A 17,281-nucleotide genomic window follows, 5' to 3' on the forward strand; every position below is an offset into this window, starting at 1 on the left:
AAGTTATCCGCTTGTTTCACACTTAATGATATAGCTATACGCCTACAGTACCTGAAACATTTTTAAATCAAAAGGCGCTAATGCCTGCAATGGCAAAAGAGAAGGGGCATATGGCCTACTCAGTGAGAGTAAATATTTACTCACTTGGCCTACTTAATGCATCACTGTGATAAGCGAGAGTGGTCGAGAACAATGTGCTCTACCAAAGTAGTCACCAGGTCACCATCACCTGTGCACACAGACATTTGGGGCGGGGGGGGGGGGGGGGGGGGGGGGTATGGCTGGGATGTTGGGGGGAGAGAGAGACTTGTTGTGTATTCTGAACTAATGCTTGTGCTATTTTGTGTGTGGGTGTCTTCAAGTCTTTTTGACTACAGGCCTGCCTGTTTGCACTTTGTTCAGCTGCTTTTGTTGTTTCAAAAGTGCACTACAAAGAAACTTTGACTAGACTTGACTTGTGGGGGACTTTCAAAAGGGCAATTTTTGTCACAAAATTCTAAACCATGCTACAAAATTCTACACAGTTCTTCTTTTGTGTTCAATTAAGATTGACTTGATCGACTGGGTGTTTTTTGAAAATTTGAATTTGAAAATAGTCTTACCATCAGATGTGACGTGTTGTGACGTCAGATGTATCGACAGCAGCACTGTAGTTACATGCAGTGCTGCCAGAGAGAGAGTAGATAAGAGAGAGGTTCCATTGGCCCATTGTTTCCAGGTTCTACTGTGGCAGGGGGGGGGGGGGGGGGGGGGGGGGGGGGGGTAGGCAGACCATTTTGGTTATTATGTGCTTCAGACCACTTCAAATGTTCACAAGGGTGTCTGATGCTAAGGAAAATGTAAAAAAATATGAAAAGTGATGATGATGAGACTTAGATCAGTGATTTTTGGTCAGGCGTACCTGTCAGAAAACCGGTGCCATGGCAACAACAAAAATGATAAACCTAATCTTTTGGTATCACACTGTAGCCAACTTAATTTTAGGAAAAGTCACAAAGTTTCGTAGTCATAGCTTTAGTCATTCAGGATTAATACGTCATCAAAGTTGGTGCGGGCACTTTTAGCCCACCCTACTTGACACCTTCATTTCCCTCGGGATCAATAAATGATACTCTACTCTACTCTACTCTATTCCACTACTCTCTTTACAGTGGAATCCACCCATGTAACCTGTACAATTTTGCTGCTGTTCTTGTCTAATCCTCTAGGTGGAGCCAGCGTCCCAGTAGAGCAGACCACCTCGTCATTTGAAGACCTCAATGCTGAATGGCTGCTGGTACTGTAGGAGGCCCCCTCTTTTCCAACCTCCACACACACAGGCATTTCTCAAAACCAGTGGTGGACAAAGTAAAAGTAAAAGTGAAAAAAAAGAAATACAATTTCTTTCCAACACAGGTAACTTATCTGAGTAAAAAGTAGACCAATGTACTTGTCTTATGATAAGCTGATTCTGCACAGGTTGGGTTGAGTTTGTGGTGGGTCCTTGTTAGGTTTTTATTGTTTTTCAGTAATAACAAAGTCTATCTCAATAGGTAGGTAAAATGGAGTAAACGGTGTAACAGCTATGTAATATCATGTGCTACTGTCATAATTACACCACGAAAGTACTTTTACTTTGTCCACCATTTCTCAAAGCTCTAGTGCACACACTTCCAAGTGTATCAGCCTAATTAGTCACGCCCAGTGATTGGATAATCTTTGGTGAACTCTGTGGTGTATCCAATCACTGGGCGTCATTAATAAAGAGCATCCAACCTCCACACACACAACCATTCTTGGACCGTGGCTCCCAAATTGGGCCCCAGGAGCCCCCTATTGGGGACACAGAGGTACTGCAGGGGGGTTACAAGGAGGAGGAACTGCTTGCAGGTCATTGAGCCCGTTTATATGCACATCAATAAACCGTTTATGATAAGGTATTTGGAGTAACCAGTTTATTCAAGTGCTCGTACAAACGGAATTAACAGTTTATGATAATAGTTTTTTTGCTGTTATCGGTTTATGAAAAATCCGATCTGATCCGAAACTGATTTCTCAAGACATTTATCTAGCATAATCGGGTTATAATCAGGGTATTGACATTCTACAATAATAAGTAGATAATCATAAGCCTTCAATTTCAGTTTCGTGTCACACACTTGAGTGGAACACATGCAACCGAGAGACTGCATATAAACGACAATAAACAGTTCACTTCAATAACCTGTTTAATATGTGGTGGAATATATGTATTATGTTATATAGAGTGACAGAGTAGTTAGTGCTTGCACCTAAAGGACAGTAAAACGAACCATATATTATACTACTTGCATTATATTTATATTACTGTTATTACTTTTATATACTTTTATTTCTATTATATTTGCATGTTTCATTTCTTACTTTTAATACTTTAATTCTTATATGTTGAACAGAGACACAGAAACCGGAGTGTGTGTGTGTGTGTGTGTGTGTGTGTGTGTGTGTGTGTGTGTGTGTGTGTGTGTGTGTGTGTGTGTGTGTGTGTGTGTGTGTGTGTGTTAGTGAGGGTAGCTGCGCCTGACAGAAGAACAAAGTCTGGGCAGTCTGCCAAATGCAGGTGGTATACATCACTGTTTTGACAGGGAGGCGTGTGTGTGTGCGTGCCTTAAATTACATGCCTATGCCTTAAAATAAAGAGAATAAAAACATATTAATTAGTACATTAGGTTGACGTTAAATTGGTTTTATATTAAAGCTCTATTTATGTAAAAAGATAAAGGTGTTTATCCCTAGATGTGACCATATACTAATAGAGAGTCCCTCTCCACATACAATGTGACTGACTCAAAGGGCAAGTCATGCCAGACCGCCGTTGGGAAGTTCCCACTGTAAGAGACCAGGTGCGCGACGACCTGGAAGATTAGGGAGTGAAGATGCCTGGGTGCCTAGGACCCCTTAGATGTTCAGGAGGGTGACAGCTATAGAAATACGACTTTAGCAATTAAACTGCTTTTGATAGTGGCCTATGGTCCTACCATACCATAAAGTATCTTCATGACAGCTAGCAACAGGTGTTGTTAAACCGAAACTGCCTTACTTGGGTGCATTGGGTGCATCCGCGTGCCCGCGTTAGGAGAAGGGGCTACGGTGGCTCCAAAAGAACAAAACAGGAGTGTCCCTATCCATGTAGGATCAAACATAAGGTACATATTTCAACTTTGGTAGTAGATAAGGTTTGGACATAAATTATAGATAACGAAGTCTAGGTGTTTTAATGAAGAAAATGATTTAGCACCTATCAAAATTTCCTGTGAGAGATGTCAATGTTCAAAACTAATCAAAAACCCAAAAAGCTCTTTGAAGATACTCTTTTTGGAAACTCCCGTCAATAAATCCACGATTGTAAAATTTCCAGACATCTCATAACGTCATCTGATATTTGATTGGCCAAAAGGTGGTCAGGCCAGATGGACAAAGGACAGGGATTGGTCAGGTGTACAAGATGCCCCAGACCTGGGAGCATAATGACGGCCAGTCCAGAGCTCGGAAGGACAATTGCCCACGGAGTCCCAGAGACAACCTGACGCATCTCCTCAGTTGATCAACTTCGTGGTTTGCTGTCTGGCTTTGCAGTAAGTAATTCTCGACTTTGGTTTTGTGGGACTTAGTTTTTTGAAAAGACTTAGCCTCCGGAAAAAACTCTGGTTCTGGGAAAAACTCAGTCTTCAAAAAAGACTTAGTCTCAGAGAAAAACTTTGGTTCTACAAAAACTTGTTGTTTTGTTGAAATGTTTCAAGTGTAAGATGTGTTGCATTGGAAACTTGTACGTTGAACTTGCTTCTACAATGTCCCTAACCTGAGTCGAGTTAATAAAAGTCTCCATCAACAAACTATGCCTGTGTATTTGCCTATTGAATGATTTGTCTCCTAACTTATTCTTATTTTACCCCATATTCACATGGCCTGGTGATTGACACATCGATTGGAAACCACAACAATTCCAATAACCTGATTATTGCGGCAATAGAGCTTGAAAGTCCCGCCCCTTAGTTCCGCGTTTCACGGGACCTAAGCTGACCATCTAACAACATGGTAGCGAGTAAATATCTTCTGATCTCAGTCACGATATGCGCTGGGCTACAAATATGCTGTTTAAGAGGCTAGATAAAGATTATTCATGCAGAAGTATCAATGTTTTGTTCCGAGACCGTCGGCATGAAAAATGTGAAGAAACACAGCTTTCTAAAAAGTTTGGGGGTTCGTACGAAAAATTAAGCAAAAATATCAGAAACAACATATATGGAGCTCACGGCACAACTCGAAGGGGATCGAAATATCATTTTATTACCGCCATTGGATTACATGCTACAATTTTCGGCTAAAAACGCTGTTGAGGTCCCATGAAATCGGGGGAAGTGACGTCACTTTCAAGCTCTATGTAAACGGGCTCAATGATGTTTTCGTAGTAGCAGACAACCGGGTGTTTCACATCAGCTAATGCCACTATTGTATGGGGTTTTTGCTTACAAGAATATCCAATACGCATATTTATTGCCTATAGATACATGTTTTACCAATTATAAGAACTACCGGTGATTCATTTATGGGCATTAGCTGTGGTTGTATCACCTGTATCACGTCCCTTCGATCTGCCGACAAAAGTCTCCTCCACGTTCCCCGGTCCCGCCTCAAAACCAGGGGGGACCGTGCATTTGCTGTGGCAGCTCCTCGTTTCTGGAATACTTTGCCCCCTGACATCAGATCTGCTCCTACAACCACTACTTTTAAATCCAGACTTAAAACTCATTTCTACATATTGGCCTTTGCTCCCTAGTTTTTCCCCCTTATTTTTATTTACTTATTTTTCTTTACCCATGTAATTTTTATCTTATTCACTGTGGAAGGCCTTTTGTATCTCATGTGTTTTATTCTTACTGCTGACTTTGTCTTGTTTTTAATCAAATTCTTAGTATTGCTTAATTTTAGTATTTTAGTCTGACACTGTACAGCACTTTGGTCAGTTCTTGCTGTTTAAATGTGCTTTATAAATTGAACTTACTTACTTACCTCACGTCTGAGCCCCCAAAAAACTAATTGACCATGTTTTTTACATTGCAATTTATCCATACAGAGGACGTGTTCGACAAGTCAAAAAGAGACTTCCAGCAAAAAATCTTTGAGAGCACTTTCTTTTACGTGGTCTACATGTAAGAATGACTGACACGTCAGGATCACACATTAATAATGTTTATGACAGTTGTCATAACGTGTCATTCAGTTTTTGGAATGCCTTGACACTTCAAACAACGTCAAATTGACATTCCAAAAAAACTGAGTGAAATGTGCAGCTGGTAGCTAGCTATTGTGTCAAATGTATCGTTTTGTAAATGATTGTGATGTAGTGATCATCCTGTCACCTTCTCATGGGTTTTAGGAACAAGATGGAGAATCAGACATGGATGCAGTCCTGAACTCTTCTGAGATGAACCATCCTCCTCCAGATCTAGTGTCTCGGTTCCAGCTGAAGAGACTTTCAATACAACTGGTCGACTACCGTACAAAACGAGGTCAGGAAGGAATAAATGGAAAGAGCAGCGAAGATGGAGAAAGTCCTCCAGATCTAGCGTTTCAGTTCCAGCTGAAGAGACTTTCAATTCAACTGGTTGCGTGCTGGACATCCGCAGGTCAGCGAGGGCCACAAAGAGGAAGGCCCAGAACTGGTAGGTTTATGACAACTCCTTCATGGGTCATTCCACAACGTCATCTTCCACAGTCTTGATATGGAAATACTGTACTAATGTAACCATGCCAAATATACGATACATTTGCCGGATTTTCATCAACCTTCAGATCCAAGATTCTGGTCTGACCAAGAAGATAATGAATAATGTTGCCAAATGGCATGGTTAACCCACCTTCCTCGGTTTGTAACTGGGCGATGCCAGAAAGGGCTGCGCCAAAGTTTAAACCAAACCTTTCCTTAGTCCCAATAGAACGTCTCTGCTTAAACCACGTAACTGCCTTGAACACGCCTCTACCGGGGCCATTAAAGACGCTCAAAGTTGATTGGTTCCAGACAAAGTGGGTGGAGTTCCCCAGCCCAGTGGAGCTCAGAAAGTACTTGAACGAGTTTTCCTGACTAATTTCGCAAGGCCAAAGGTGTTGCGTCATTAGGAGAACGTACCCTGGCTACGATATATAGACTTGTGTATACAGTAAATGTACAATGTACAGTATGTATACGTATACACACTGTATTCACAGAAGTATTTTCTAACCTGCCTTGCCTCACATGCTGTATGAAATTAACTGCCATCCCATTCCTAACCCATAGGGCTCAGTATGACATCAGACATGACTCCAGTCCTGAACTCCTCTGAGATGAACCGTCCTCCTCCAGATCTCGCGGCTCGGTTCCAGCTGAGGAGGTTATCAGTTCGACTGGTCGACTGCCATCCAAAACAAGGTCAGGAACAATGGAAAATAACAGAAAGGTCATAATAACATTAAATATTAACTATTTAAGAAGGAGGAAAAATCTGGTGCCACACGGATGTCTATTTTCTGTTGTTTATTTTTTCATTTTAGCATCTGGGAGAGAGCTTCCATTACAACCGAATTACGTATTACCTACTGATCAAAATGAACCAGTGGCAAATTCAACTTCATTATTAGTAAATAATCGATTATGATTAAATTATTGAGTAGATCTATGCATTATATTGTGAAAATAAGTATCACGATACATTGTCATGAATCGATGCAGTATATCATCAAAACAAGTATTGTCATGGCGATTTGTTTGCACACCCCTAATGTAAATAGGGCTTGGGCGGGTTTTTCTGTATGTCTAGAGCAGTGGTTCCCAACCTTTTTCTTAGGGGACCCATGTTTTTACTATTGTAAGCTTTGGTGACCCAACCGCGCGAGCGCCCGCACGAGAAGGAGTCACAAGATGCCCTCTGTTTCCGGTGGAAACTCATTTTAGTTATTTTATTCCTCAATTCGTCTTTGATCAAATATAGAATAAATGTTTAATGTAGCACTTACAATTTGTTGCTTCTATGCATTTATTAGTTAAATGCTTTGTCTTTTATTCAACATGGGCTATATATATTTAAAATGAAACCCCTTAAAATCAAGAGGGCTCCGCGACCCCCTGTGGATCTTTGGAGACCCATAAGGTGGGTCCCGACCCATAGGTTGGGAACCACTGGGTTAGAGCATAGACTGTATATAATAAATGGAGACTTGGTTATGTGTAAAATGTAAAGTATTTAGTGCAGTGTTTTACCTTTCAGGCAATGGAGAACTCGCAGTGAGTGAGCACATTCACACTGGAGAACAGCCGCACCACTGTCAACGTTGCGGTGAAAGTTTTACACTGGAACAAGATCTCCGTTCACACCAGCGCATTCACAAAGGAGGAAAATCTTATGACTGCACATATTGTGGGAAAACATTTTCGTATCGATCTAAAATGATCCGACATGAGCTCTCTCACACTGGAGAAAAGGCTTACAGCTGTCAGCATTGTGGGAAAAGTTTCTCACAAGTCTACACTCTCCGCAAACACGAGCTCATTCACACACAAGAAAAAGCCCACCCCTGTCAGCATTGTTGGAAAAGTTTTTCACGAGCAGACCATCTCAAAGCACACATCCGCACTCACACACGAGAAAAGCCCAAGGACTGCATGTATTGTGGGAAAACGTTCTCGACTATAACTAAAGCTGTTCTACACGAGCGCACTCACACTGGAGAAAAGCCTTACGCTTGTCGTCATTGTGGCCAGCGTTTTGCAGTGTCGGGAACTCTCCGTACACACGAGCGCATTCACACAGGAGACAAGCATCACTGTCCGCATTGCGAGAAAAGTTTTTTACTGGCAGGAGATCTCAAATCGCACATCCACACTCACACTGGAGAAAGACCTTACCATTGTCGGCATTGCGATAAAAGTTTTTCAAGCAAACGAGCTCTCAGACCGCACGAGCGCACTCATGCGGGAGAAAAGCCATACCATTGTAATCTTTGCGGGAAAAGTTTTTCACACGCGTCAAGTCTCAAATCGCACATCCGCATTCACACCGGAGAAAAGCCCTGCCGTTGTCATCATTGTGGAAAAAGTTTTACACAGGCGGGAAATCTCCGTAAACACTTGCGTATCCACTCAGGAAAAAGGCCTCACTGCTGTGAGCATTGTGGGAAAAGTTTCTTATGGGCAAGCCATCTCCACAGGCACCAGCTCACTCACACTAAAGAAAGGCTGTTCAGCTGTCAGCTTTGCGGGAAACGTTTTTTACATGCAGAAGGTCTCAAAAGACACCAGCTCGTTCACACAGGAGTAACGCCATTCCCTTGTCATCTTTGTGAGAAAAGTTTTTCATTGGCAGTAGTTCTCAAAGCGCACATCCGCACTCACACAGGAGAAAGGCCATATCATTGCAAACAGTGTAAGAAAAGTTTTACACAGTCAGGACATCTCCAAAGACACCAGCGCACTCATCAAGCGGTCTAATGATGTGTGTGCCCTGATTGACGCTTTCCAAGAGGCAGGAAGTGTCAAGAAGCAGTAGTTGTTGATCTGCATGCAGGGTTGCCAGATTGGGAGATTGATGGCCATAGAAATCAATTGATTTTTTTTCAAGTATTTTTGGGGGCTTTACAAGCCTTTATTGGTGTTTTAAATGACAGGACTGTGAAGCAGAGACAGGAAGCAAGTTGGGAGAGAGAGACAGGGAAGGACTGACAAAGGACAGCCGGTAATCGAACCCGGGTCGGCCAAGTAGTAGACGATTATCCTACCATTAACCCTCTGAGGTCTAAGGCTTTTCAGAGGCTTTTAGGCTGCTTGCACCACCCTGACATTTTCAAGTATTTTCATTTCATATATACAGTCCCAGGAAAAGTTTGTACACCCTTTGAAATTTCTTACATTTCTGTCAAAATTGATCATAAAACATGGTCTGATCTTCCCGGAAATCTCAAGAAGGAACAACCAGAGTCTGCTTTAATTAATTCCACCCAAACATTTACATGTTATCATATTTTTATTGGTCATAAGGCCATAACATTCACAGGAGAGCAGGGCATAAGTAAGTACACCCTTGCATTAAGTAGGTTTTAACCCTCAGTTAGTTGCAATATCATCAACCAGACTTGTCCTGTAGTTGCAGATCAGATTAACAAAACAATCTGTTTGTATCTTGTCTCCCTCTTCTTTAGAGAACTGCCTCTCGTCAGCAAGGTTTGTGGGATGTCTGGAGTGCATAGCTTTCTTGACTTCATGCCATATAATCTCAATTGTTTTTGTCAGGGCTTTGACTGGGCTATTTCAGAATGTGTATTTCATTATTATGAAGCCATTCTAAAGTCGATTTGCTTCTAAAGTATGGGTTGTTGTCACATTTCAGGACCCATACTCTTGTGTGTTTTAACTGTGTGACAGACTTCCTCACGTTTTTTTCTGTAAAATATCACAATCTATTTGAGTTCATTGTTCCACTGATAATAGCAAACTGTCAAGGGCCTGAGGCAGCAAGGAAGCCACATATAATGATGCTCCCGCCACCATACTCAGAAGAGGAGATGTAACCAAGAATAGCTAAAAATGGGATTCATTCTGCCAATCTAAAATTAATGGGGTTTCTGACCAAAAAAATATTGCTGCACCTTTGAGGTTTGCGAAAAAGCATTTATATGCTTCATAGAATTACTGCAAAAAATTCTGTAGACCAACGTTGAAACCAAAGTTGAATTGTTCAGGGGAACACACAATGTCATGTTTGGAGGAGAACTGGAGAACCACACCTTCACCAAAACATAATCTCCACCTTTGAGTATGGTGGCGGGAGCATCATTATATGCGGCTACCTTCCTGCCTCAGGCCCTTTTCAGTTTGCTATTATCAGTGGAACAATGAACTCAGAAGTTTATCGAGATATTTTACAGAAAAAAGTGAGATAGTCTGTCGAACAGTTGAAGCACACAAGAGTATGGGTCCTGAAATGTGACAACAACCCATACTTTAGAATCAAATCGACTTTAGAATGGCTTCATAATAATGAAATACACATTCTGGAATAGCCCAGTCAAAGCCCTGACAAAAAACAATTGAGATCATATGGCATGAAGTCAAGAAAGCTATGCACTCCAGACATCCCACAAACCTTGCTGACGAGAGGCAGTTTTCTAAAGAATAGGGAGACCAGATACATCCAGATTGTTTTGTTAATCTGATCTGCAACTACAGGAACCATCTGGTTGAGGTTATTGTGACTAACTTAGGGTTAAAACCTATTGAATGCTAGGGTGTACTTACTTATGCCTTGCTGTCCTGTGAATGTTTACATCTTATGGCCAATGAAAATATGAAAACTTGTAAATGTTGGGGTTGAATTAGTTAAAGCAGACTCTGGTTGTTCCTTCTTGTGATTTCCGGGAAGATCAGACCATGTTTTATGACCAATTTTAACAGAAAGGTAAGACATTTCAAAGGGTGTACAAACTTTTTCCTGGGACTGTATACATGTATATATTTGGAACCTGGAAGGTCTGAGGTTTCTAATGGTGTGACTTATATGTTTCAATGACAAAAACTCACAGAGTTACAGATTTGTTTTTGGAGACCAATTGCCCTCTGAAGGGCACTCGGAGTGTTAAGCCACGGTATAGGGCCAGAAATCAATTAAGTTCAAATTTGGGGGGCGTGCTATAAATGAGTTGCATGCCCGTGGGGAGACAGGTTTGAATCTGGCTCCAGGCATGTTATTTGTAGGATAATTGAACCGAATAAGTTGCATGCCCATGGGCAGTCATGGGTGAGCGGTTAGGGCGTCAGACTTGCATCCCAGAGGTTGCCGGTTCGACTCCCGACCCGCCAGGTTGGTGGGGGGAGTAATCAACCAGTGCTCTCCCCCATCCTCCTCCATGACTGAGGTACCTTGAGCATGGTACCGTCCCACCGCACTGCTCCCCAAAGGACGCCACTGAGGGCTGCCCCCTTGCACGGGTGAGGCATAAATGCAATTTCGTTGTGTGCAGTGTGAAGTGTTCACTTGTGTGCTGTGGAGTGCTGTGTCACAATGACAATGGGAGTTGGAGTTTCCCAATGGGGCTTTCTTTTTTTTCACTTTCATAGGGAGACAGGTTTGAATCTGGCTCCAGGCATGTTATTTGTAGGCTAATTGGACCGAAAATCTTCAGACCACCCTGCAAACATTTGGCAATCTGGCAAAATTAAAGGATAACTTCAGCCAATTTCAACATGCAGTTGTAATGTTCACACTACCATGGACTTGTCAGTACCTGAGATTTTTTGTTCCTTCTTCAGCCTTTTCCGAGATTCTGGTCATTGTAATTGGGGCAGGTGTTTGTTTACATTTCAAAAAGACATCTTGATTTATTCCCAAAAAATGCAACATCAGCAGACAACTAGCAAACAGCGATACCATTTGGGAAAATATTTGGAGTAGGCCTATGTTCATTTTTTTTAAAAAAGCTGCCCCCATTAGAATAGCTCATATCTCGGAAAGGGCTGAGCCAAAAAAAATGCAGCATCACCAGGTACTGACAAGTCAAGGGTAGCGTGACCAATACAACAGCATATTGAAATTGGCAGAAGTGGTCCTTTAAAATAAAGGGGGTAAAACAACGAGAGAGAGAGAGAGAGAGAGAGAGAGAGAGAGAGAGAGACAGAGAGACAGAGAGACAGAGACAGACAGAGAGATACTGTAGGTACTAGTGTTCTTTTTGTATTTTTTTTTATCCTGTATTTTTTATTATTTATTACATGTTCCAATGATTTGGCAATACAAAATATATGTTGTCATGTCAATGGAGCTCTGATGAATTGAATAGAGAGAGAGAGAGAGAGAGAGAGAGAGAATACCTGGTGTTGTGCAGCAGTCTTACTTATGCATGAAAAGCCTGTTTTATTTCCTTTGGTTATTTTGTTGCTACAGACAACCCTACAGCTCCAAAAGCATTTCTTTCTTTTTTTGTCATTGTTTTGAAAGGGTATTTATATGGGTTTGGAATGGGATGGCAGTCATGTTCACATGTGAGTAAAGACAGGCTAGCTCGCGAATACTTGTCAGTGTTTCCTGCAGAATTCGCGTCAGTCAAGGTGGTGGGGCGTTAGTCAGTATCAGAGACAAGTCACCGTCATCAGTGGACAGGCTGTGCTGTACAGTTCGATTTGAAATATGAATTGAAAACGTGTAAAAGCATTTTTTTTGGTTAAGCAACTTTAGAAATTAACATTCACAACATGAAATCTTTATCTTGTCAGGGGACCTAGTCAAGGTAGGTGCTTCTTGTCAAGGTGGGCGCCTTAGCAATAAAGTGCTGGGGAAACCCCTGCTTTTGCTAATTTAGTGTATATGACCTAGGCCCAGGGAGAGAGGGGGAGCAGAATTGGCTCTGCTCCACATAGTAACATTGTACCTTTGTCATAGGGCCCAGCCAAAGCTGTCAGCGACCCTAGATGGAACATGTAGTCCAGGGCTATTCAAATGGCGGCCCTGGGGCCAGATGCGCCCCTTGGATGGCAAGGCTCTGGCCCCCCACAAGCCTCTTGAAATACAGAATTGTTTTTCGGAATTTAGAAATAAAAATAAGGGTTCCGTATCGAGCTTTTTGTAGAGCTATGTCTCCAGTTTAATAGAGTCCAAAGCTGTTTACTATCTAGTGAAGGGGTGGGGAACCTATGTCTCGAGGGCCCCGCTGTAATTTTCATGTTATTCAGCTTCACATGAAATATGACTTATTTTGTAAAGGAATCTTAGAAAATGCATTTGCAATACAATTAAGTTAAATTTAGGGAACCTAGAGAAGGTGTTGTTTGTTTAAAAGGTGGCCTTCAACATAGGCCTAAAGTGAAGGGGAAAATCCTGGTTTGTGTTTATAGTACGGCCCTCGGATGAATTTGAAGTGGCCCTTCGAATGAAAAAGGTTCCCCACCCCTTTAGCGTATGGCTTCAGCTTAGACATGAAAGGAAGGTAGTTGTCCAAGCTGTCTCTGTTAGAGCCTGGTCTGCACTGCCATCTAGTGTCTCTCACGTGTAAGTACAGTTTTTACTTTACTTTAGCGTAGGAGAATATGACTGAGAGGGGCTATTTCAATACAGTACTTCAGCAGAGTACAATCAGTGGTCGTACTGTATAGGTTGGATCCTGTAGTATAGATGCAGTATATACAACAGTGGTTCCCAACCTATGGGTCGGGACCCAACATTTGGGTCGCCAAAGATCCACAGTGGGTCGCGAAGCCCTCTTGATTTTAAGGGGTTTAATATTAATACCATATCTAGCCCACGTTGAATAAATGACAAAGCATTTAAACTAATATATGCATAGAAGCAACAAAATGTAAGTGATACATTAAACAGTTATTCTACATTTGACCGAAGACAAATTGAGGAATAAAATGATAACTAATGAGTTTTCGCAGCAAACAGAGTATCATGTGACTCCCTCTTGTGCGGGCGCTCACACGATTGGGTCACCAAAGCTTACAATGGTAAAAATATGGGTCCCTGAAGAAAAAGGTTGGGAACCACTGGTGTACAAGATGTGAAGGGTAAAGTGCAAGGCATGGTGAAATAAATGTTCATGGAATGTTCTTCAGTGTCTTAACTATCTTTGAAATGTTCATGTAGTTTTCATCAGTGTGTTGAGGAGTCTGACAGCTTGTGGACAGAAACTGTTTCCCAGTCTTCTTGTGCTGCTCTGCACACTGTGGTAGCGCTTTCCTGATCACAGTTTATGTGCATCGGGTGAGAGGGGTCTTTGATGTTGTTCATTGCTCCCTTGGAACAGTGTGAAGTGTTACAGGCCCAATGGCTGGTAGGGGTGGTCTTATGATCTTTTCTGCTGACAAACACAGGCTTGACACAGGTTGTACATTATGTGTCAAGCCTGTGTTTGCCAGTGAATCTGAGGTCGAGACAGTGAATGAATAAAAAGAAAAAAAGAACTTAAAGGTAGACTGTGTAAGATTGTTAGTTGTTTATTTCCAGAATCCATGCTACCCATTAATGTTACCTTTTTCATGAATACTTACCGCCACCAACAAATTTAAAGTATTCATTATGACTGAAAAAATTGCACTTTTCATACATGAAAAGGGGATCTTCTCCATGGTCTGCCATTTTGAATTTCCAGAAATCACAATTTTTAGCTGCAAAAATGACTGTACTTGGGCCATTCTAGAAAATATTAGTTTATTACTTAGTAAACTTTCATGAAAAGTTACCTTTTTTGACCATTTCCTGCACAGGGAACCTTTTAAAGGTGCACTGTGTAAGAGTTTTAGTAGTTTACTTCCTTCTAGTAAGTATTCATTATGACTGGGAAAATTGAATTTTTCATACATGAAAAGGTGGATCTTCTCCATGTCCGCCATTTTGAATTTCCAGAAATGACATTTTTAGCTGCAAAACATACTGCATATTAGTAGTAGTAGTAGTACACTTTCAATGAGCAGCATAATTGCAATACCCATCCTGGCAACAACCCTACACAGTGCACCTTTTAAAGTAGAAAAAATCCAAAGGAGTGTGCAAAAATTTTAAAAAAAGCAAACATGAAGCATCATGCAAACCTTTTATATTTATTTATGTATTTATTTTGTTCTTTTTGCCTTTATCATTGAGACGGAACAGTGACACATTTCTCATCCAACATCTGGCAACACTGGTGATGACGCTGTCAGCATCTGGCAACACTGTCTGGTGGTGACGCTGTCAGCATATGTGTTATGTATGTGAATATGAATGCAGCGCTTGTAATTCTAATGTGCGTAGTGAACCCATACGCCTGAACACAAGGCATGAAACACATTGCACACATGTTGTAAACTTTCACAAAGAAGTAAGTGGTGGAGTGGTGGCTGTTTCATCAGTGTGACCATAAGCCAATGCATAATGCTGATTACCGGTACATGTGAATTTTGCGAATCACTGATTGTTATCACTACAAGCTAGTGATCTGATTAATCTTATTACTCAGAGTGTCTTTCATTTTGTAGCGAAGGGGAGTAGAGTTGCCTATAGCTGGAACTCAAACCCAGACCTTCTGGGGTAGTAGTAACCTGGGGCTCTGAGCGCTACATCAAAGAGCCAGGCTCGTTGGCGTGACAGTCAGAACACACCCACAACCTTAGTGATGGTCACTCCATCACACATTTGAACGTTGAACATTTGAATGTATGTATTGTATGTGGTTAGCCTTGAGTCAAAGAGGAGTGACTGTCTAAAAGATGTAAATTCAGGTCACTCAGTCATAGCACTGTTCTTTTCAAACTTGAGACTTTCTATTCACTGAAATGTGCCTCTTGTGACTGGGTTGTGCTGTCATGGGCTATCTGTTTTTAAAAGTCACGTACAATAATACCAGATATGTGTATATCTTAAGTACAAAAATTTGAATTGCATGTATCCCCCCCCCATGTGTTGCCTTTTCATTTGGGTTTTCAGACAGTCAGGGTTTTTAGAGTATTCTAACAGTGTAATCAAATCCTTTCAAGTGTGACTTTTTGATATATAATCTTTGGACCTGTGATGTTGCTTTTACAAGTAATGGCATGTTTTCCACTACGTAACATACCTAATGGTACTTTGCAAAAATGCCTAGGCATACCCACATTTAAAATTGTAGAGATCACACATTTTGAGACATTGTAATGAAATTGGAAATTAAAGTTCTCAAAGACTTTGTGCCTTTGTTTCATTCTGTCTGTAACCCCTTTCCTCACAGTTAAAGGTCTGTTTAATAGATATATATTTTCTTTTCTTTAGGCGAGGGTAAAAAAATACCAAAAATTACAACAATTACTTAATCTACAGATTTCACCAGAACAATTTACAGTGAATCTGACTATATAGTATATATAAATGAGAATGTGTTTTCTTTACGAAAGCTATCTTTTTCCACACACACAAACACAGACACACACACACAGACACACACAGACACACACACACACACACACACACACACACAGTGGGTAGATTCCAATATGCTGACTCCCTCCTCTGTCTGTGCTTGTGGCCTCACGTTTCGCTGACTCCCCGCTGTCAGTAGCCACAACAATTTTGGGGGACTTCATTCACCATCCCGTGTGCAAATGAGAGAATGTCATTAGAATTGGGCTTTTGTCAGATATTGAAATACAATGCTGTTGTCGGTGATGTCATCAGAGGCCACGAGGAGGCAAGTGAGCAAGGAAGGACGGGAGTCTGCATATTGGAATGCACACACAGCCTCACACACTCTTACTTCCTGTCTCTCTTCACTCTCTGGCCATTTCCCAGAGTGCATTGCAATATGCGACCTTGTCTCCTCCACTTGCGCTTGTCTACTCGTCCCGCCTCCTGGCCCCTCCTCCGTGGAGAAAACGATAAAGTTCCCCAGCTGTCAGCCTAGCCACAGAAACTTTTGAGGGACTGTTTTTCATTCACCATCCCAATTGCAAATGAGAAAAAGACACTACAATTGAGCTTTTGCAAGATATTGAAATATAATGCTGTTGTCAGTGATGTCATCATGACATATTACTTCCTGGTACGCGGAGAGAAGCAAGTGGAGGAGGCAAGGTCGTATATTGCAACGCACTCCCAATGTCTAGTGTGCCTCCTTCAAAGTGTATCAGCCTTCGTAATCACGCCCAGTGATTGGATACTCTTTGGTGAACTCTGCGGAGTATCCAATCACTGGGCGTGAGTAATTAGGCTGACATTGGGAAATAGTCTGTGCGTTCCAATATGCGACCTTGCGTCCTCCACTTGTGCTTGTGGCCTCGTACCAGGAAGTAATACGTTGTGATGACATCACTGATAAAAGCATTATATTTCAATATTTGCTAAAGCTCAATTGTTAATTAATTTTCTCATTTTCAAACAGGCTGGTAAATGAAGAATAGTTCCCCAAAAAATGTTTTGGCTATGCTGACAGCAGGGAAACTTAAAGGACCAGTTCAGTCAATTTCAACATGCAATTGTAATGCTCACACTACCCTGGACTTGTCAGTACCAGTATATATTTTTTTTCCTTCTTCAGCCTTTTCCGAGATTCTGGTCATTGTAATGGGGGCAGCGCTTTGTTTACATTTCAAAAAAACATTTTTATTTATTTCCAAAAACATCCAGAAGGTTAAACAACATCAGCAGACAACTAGCAAACAGCAGAACCTTTTGGGAAAATATTTAGAGTAGGCCTATGTTATTTTTTTGAAAAATGTAAACAAACGCTGCCCCCATTAGAATAGCTCATATCTCGGAAAGGGCTGAGCCGAAAAATGTGGCATCACCGGGTA

At 41.5% G+C, this 17,281-nt stretch overlaps 1 protein-coding gene across 1 annotated transcript; it reads left to right on the plus strand.

Annotated features, from left to right (window-relative positions):
- Positions 1–7,657: 7,657 nt before the first annotated feature.
- On the plus strand, positions 7,658–8,540 carry LOC134445913 (zinc finger protein 879-like). Its single transcript, XM_063195073.1, has 2 exons — positions 7,658–8,185; positions 8,391–8,540. The coding sequence occupies exons 1-2, from the start codon at positions 7,658–7,660 to the stop codon at positions 8,538–8,540; spliced, it is 678 nt and encodes a 225-aa protein (XP_063051143.1).
- Positions 8,541–17,281: the final 8,741 nt, after the last annotated feature.

This window comes from Engraulis encrasicolus, chromosome 1 (assembly GCF_034702125.1).
Source record: "Engraulis encrasicolus isolate BLACKSEA-1 chromosome 1, IST_EnEncr_1.0, whole genome shotgun sequence".
Lineage (NCBI taxonomy): Eukaryota > Metazoa > Chordata > Actinopteri > Clupeiformes > Engraulidae > Engraulis > Engraulis encrasicolus.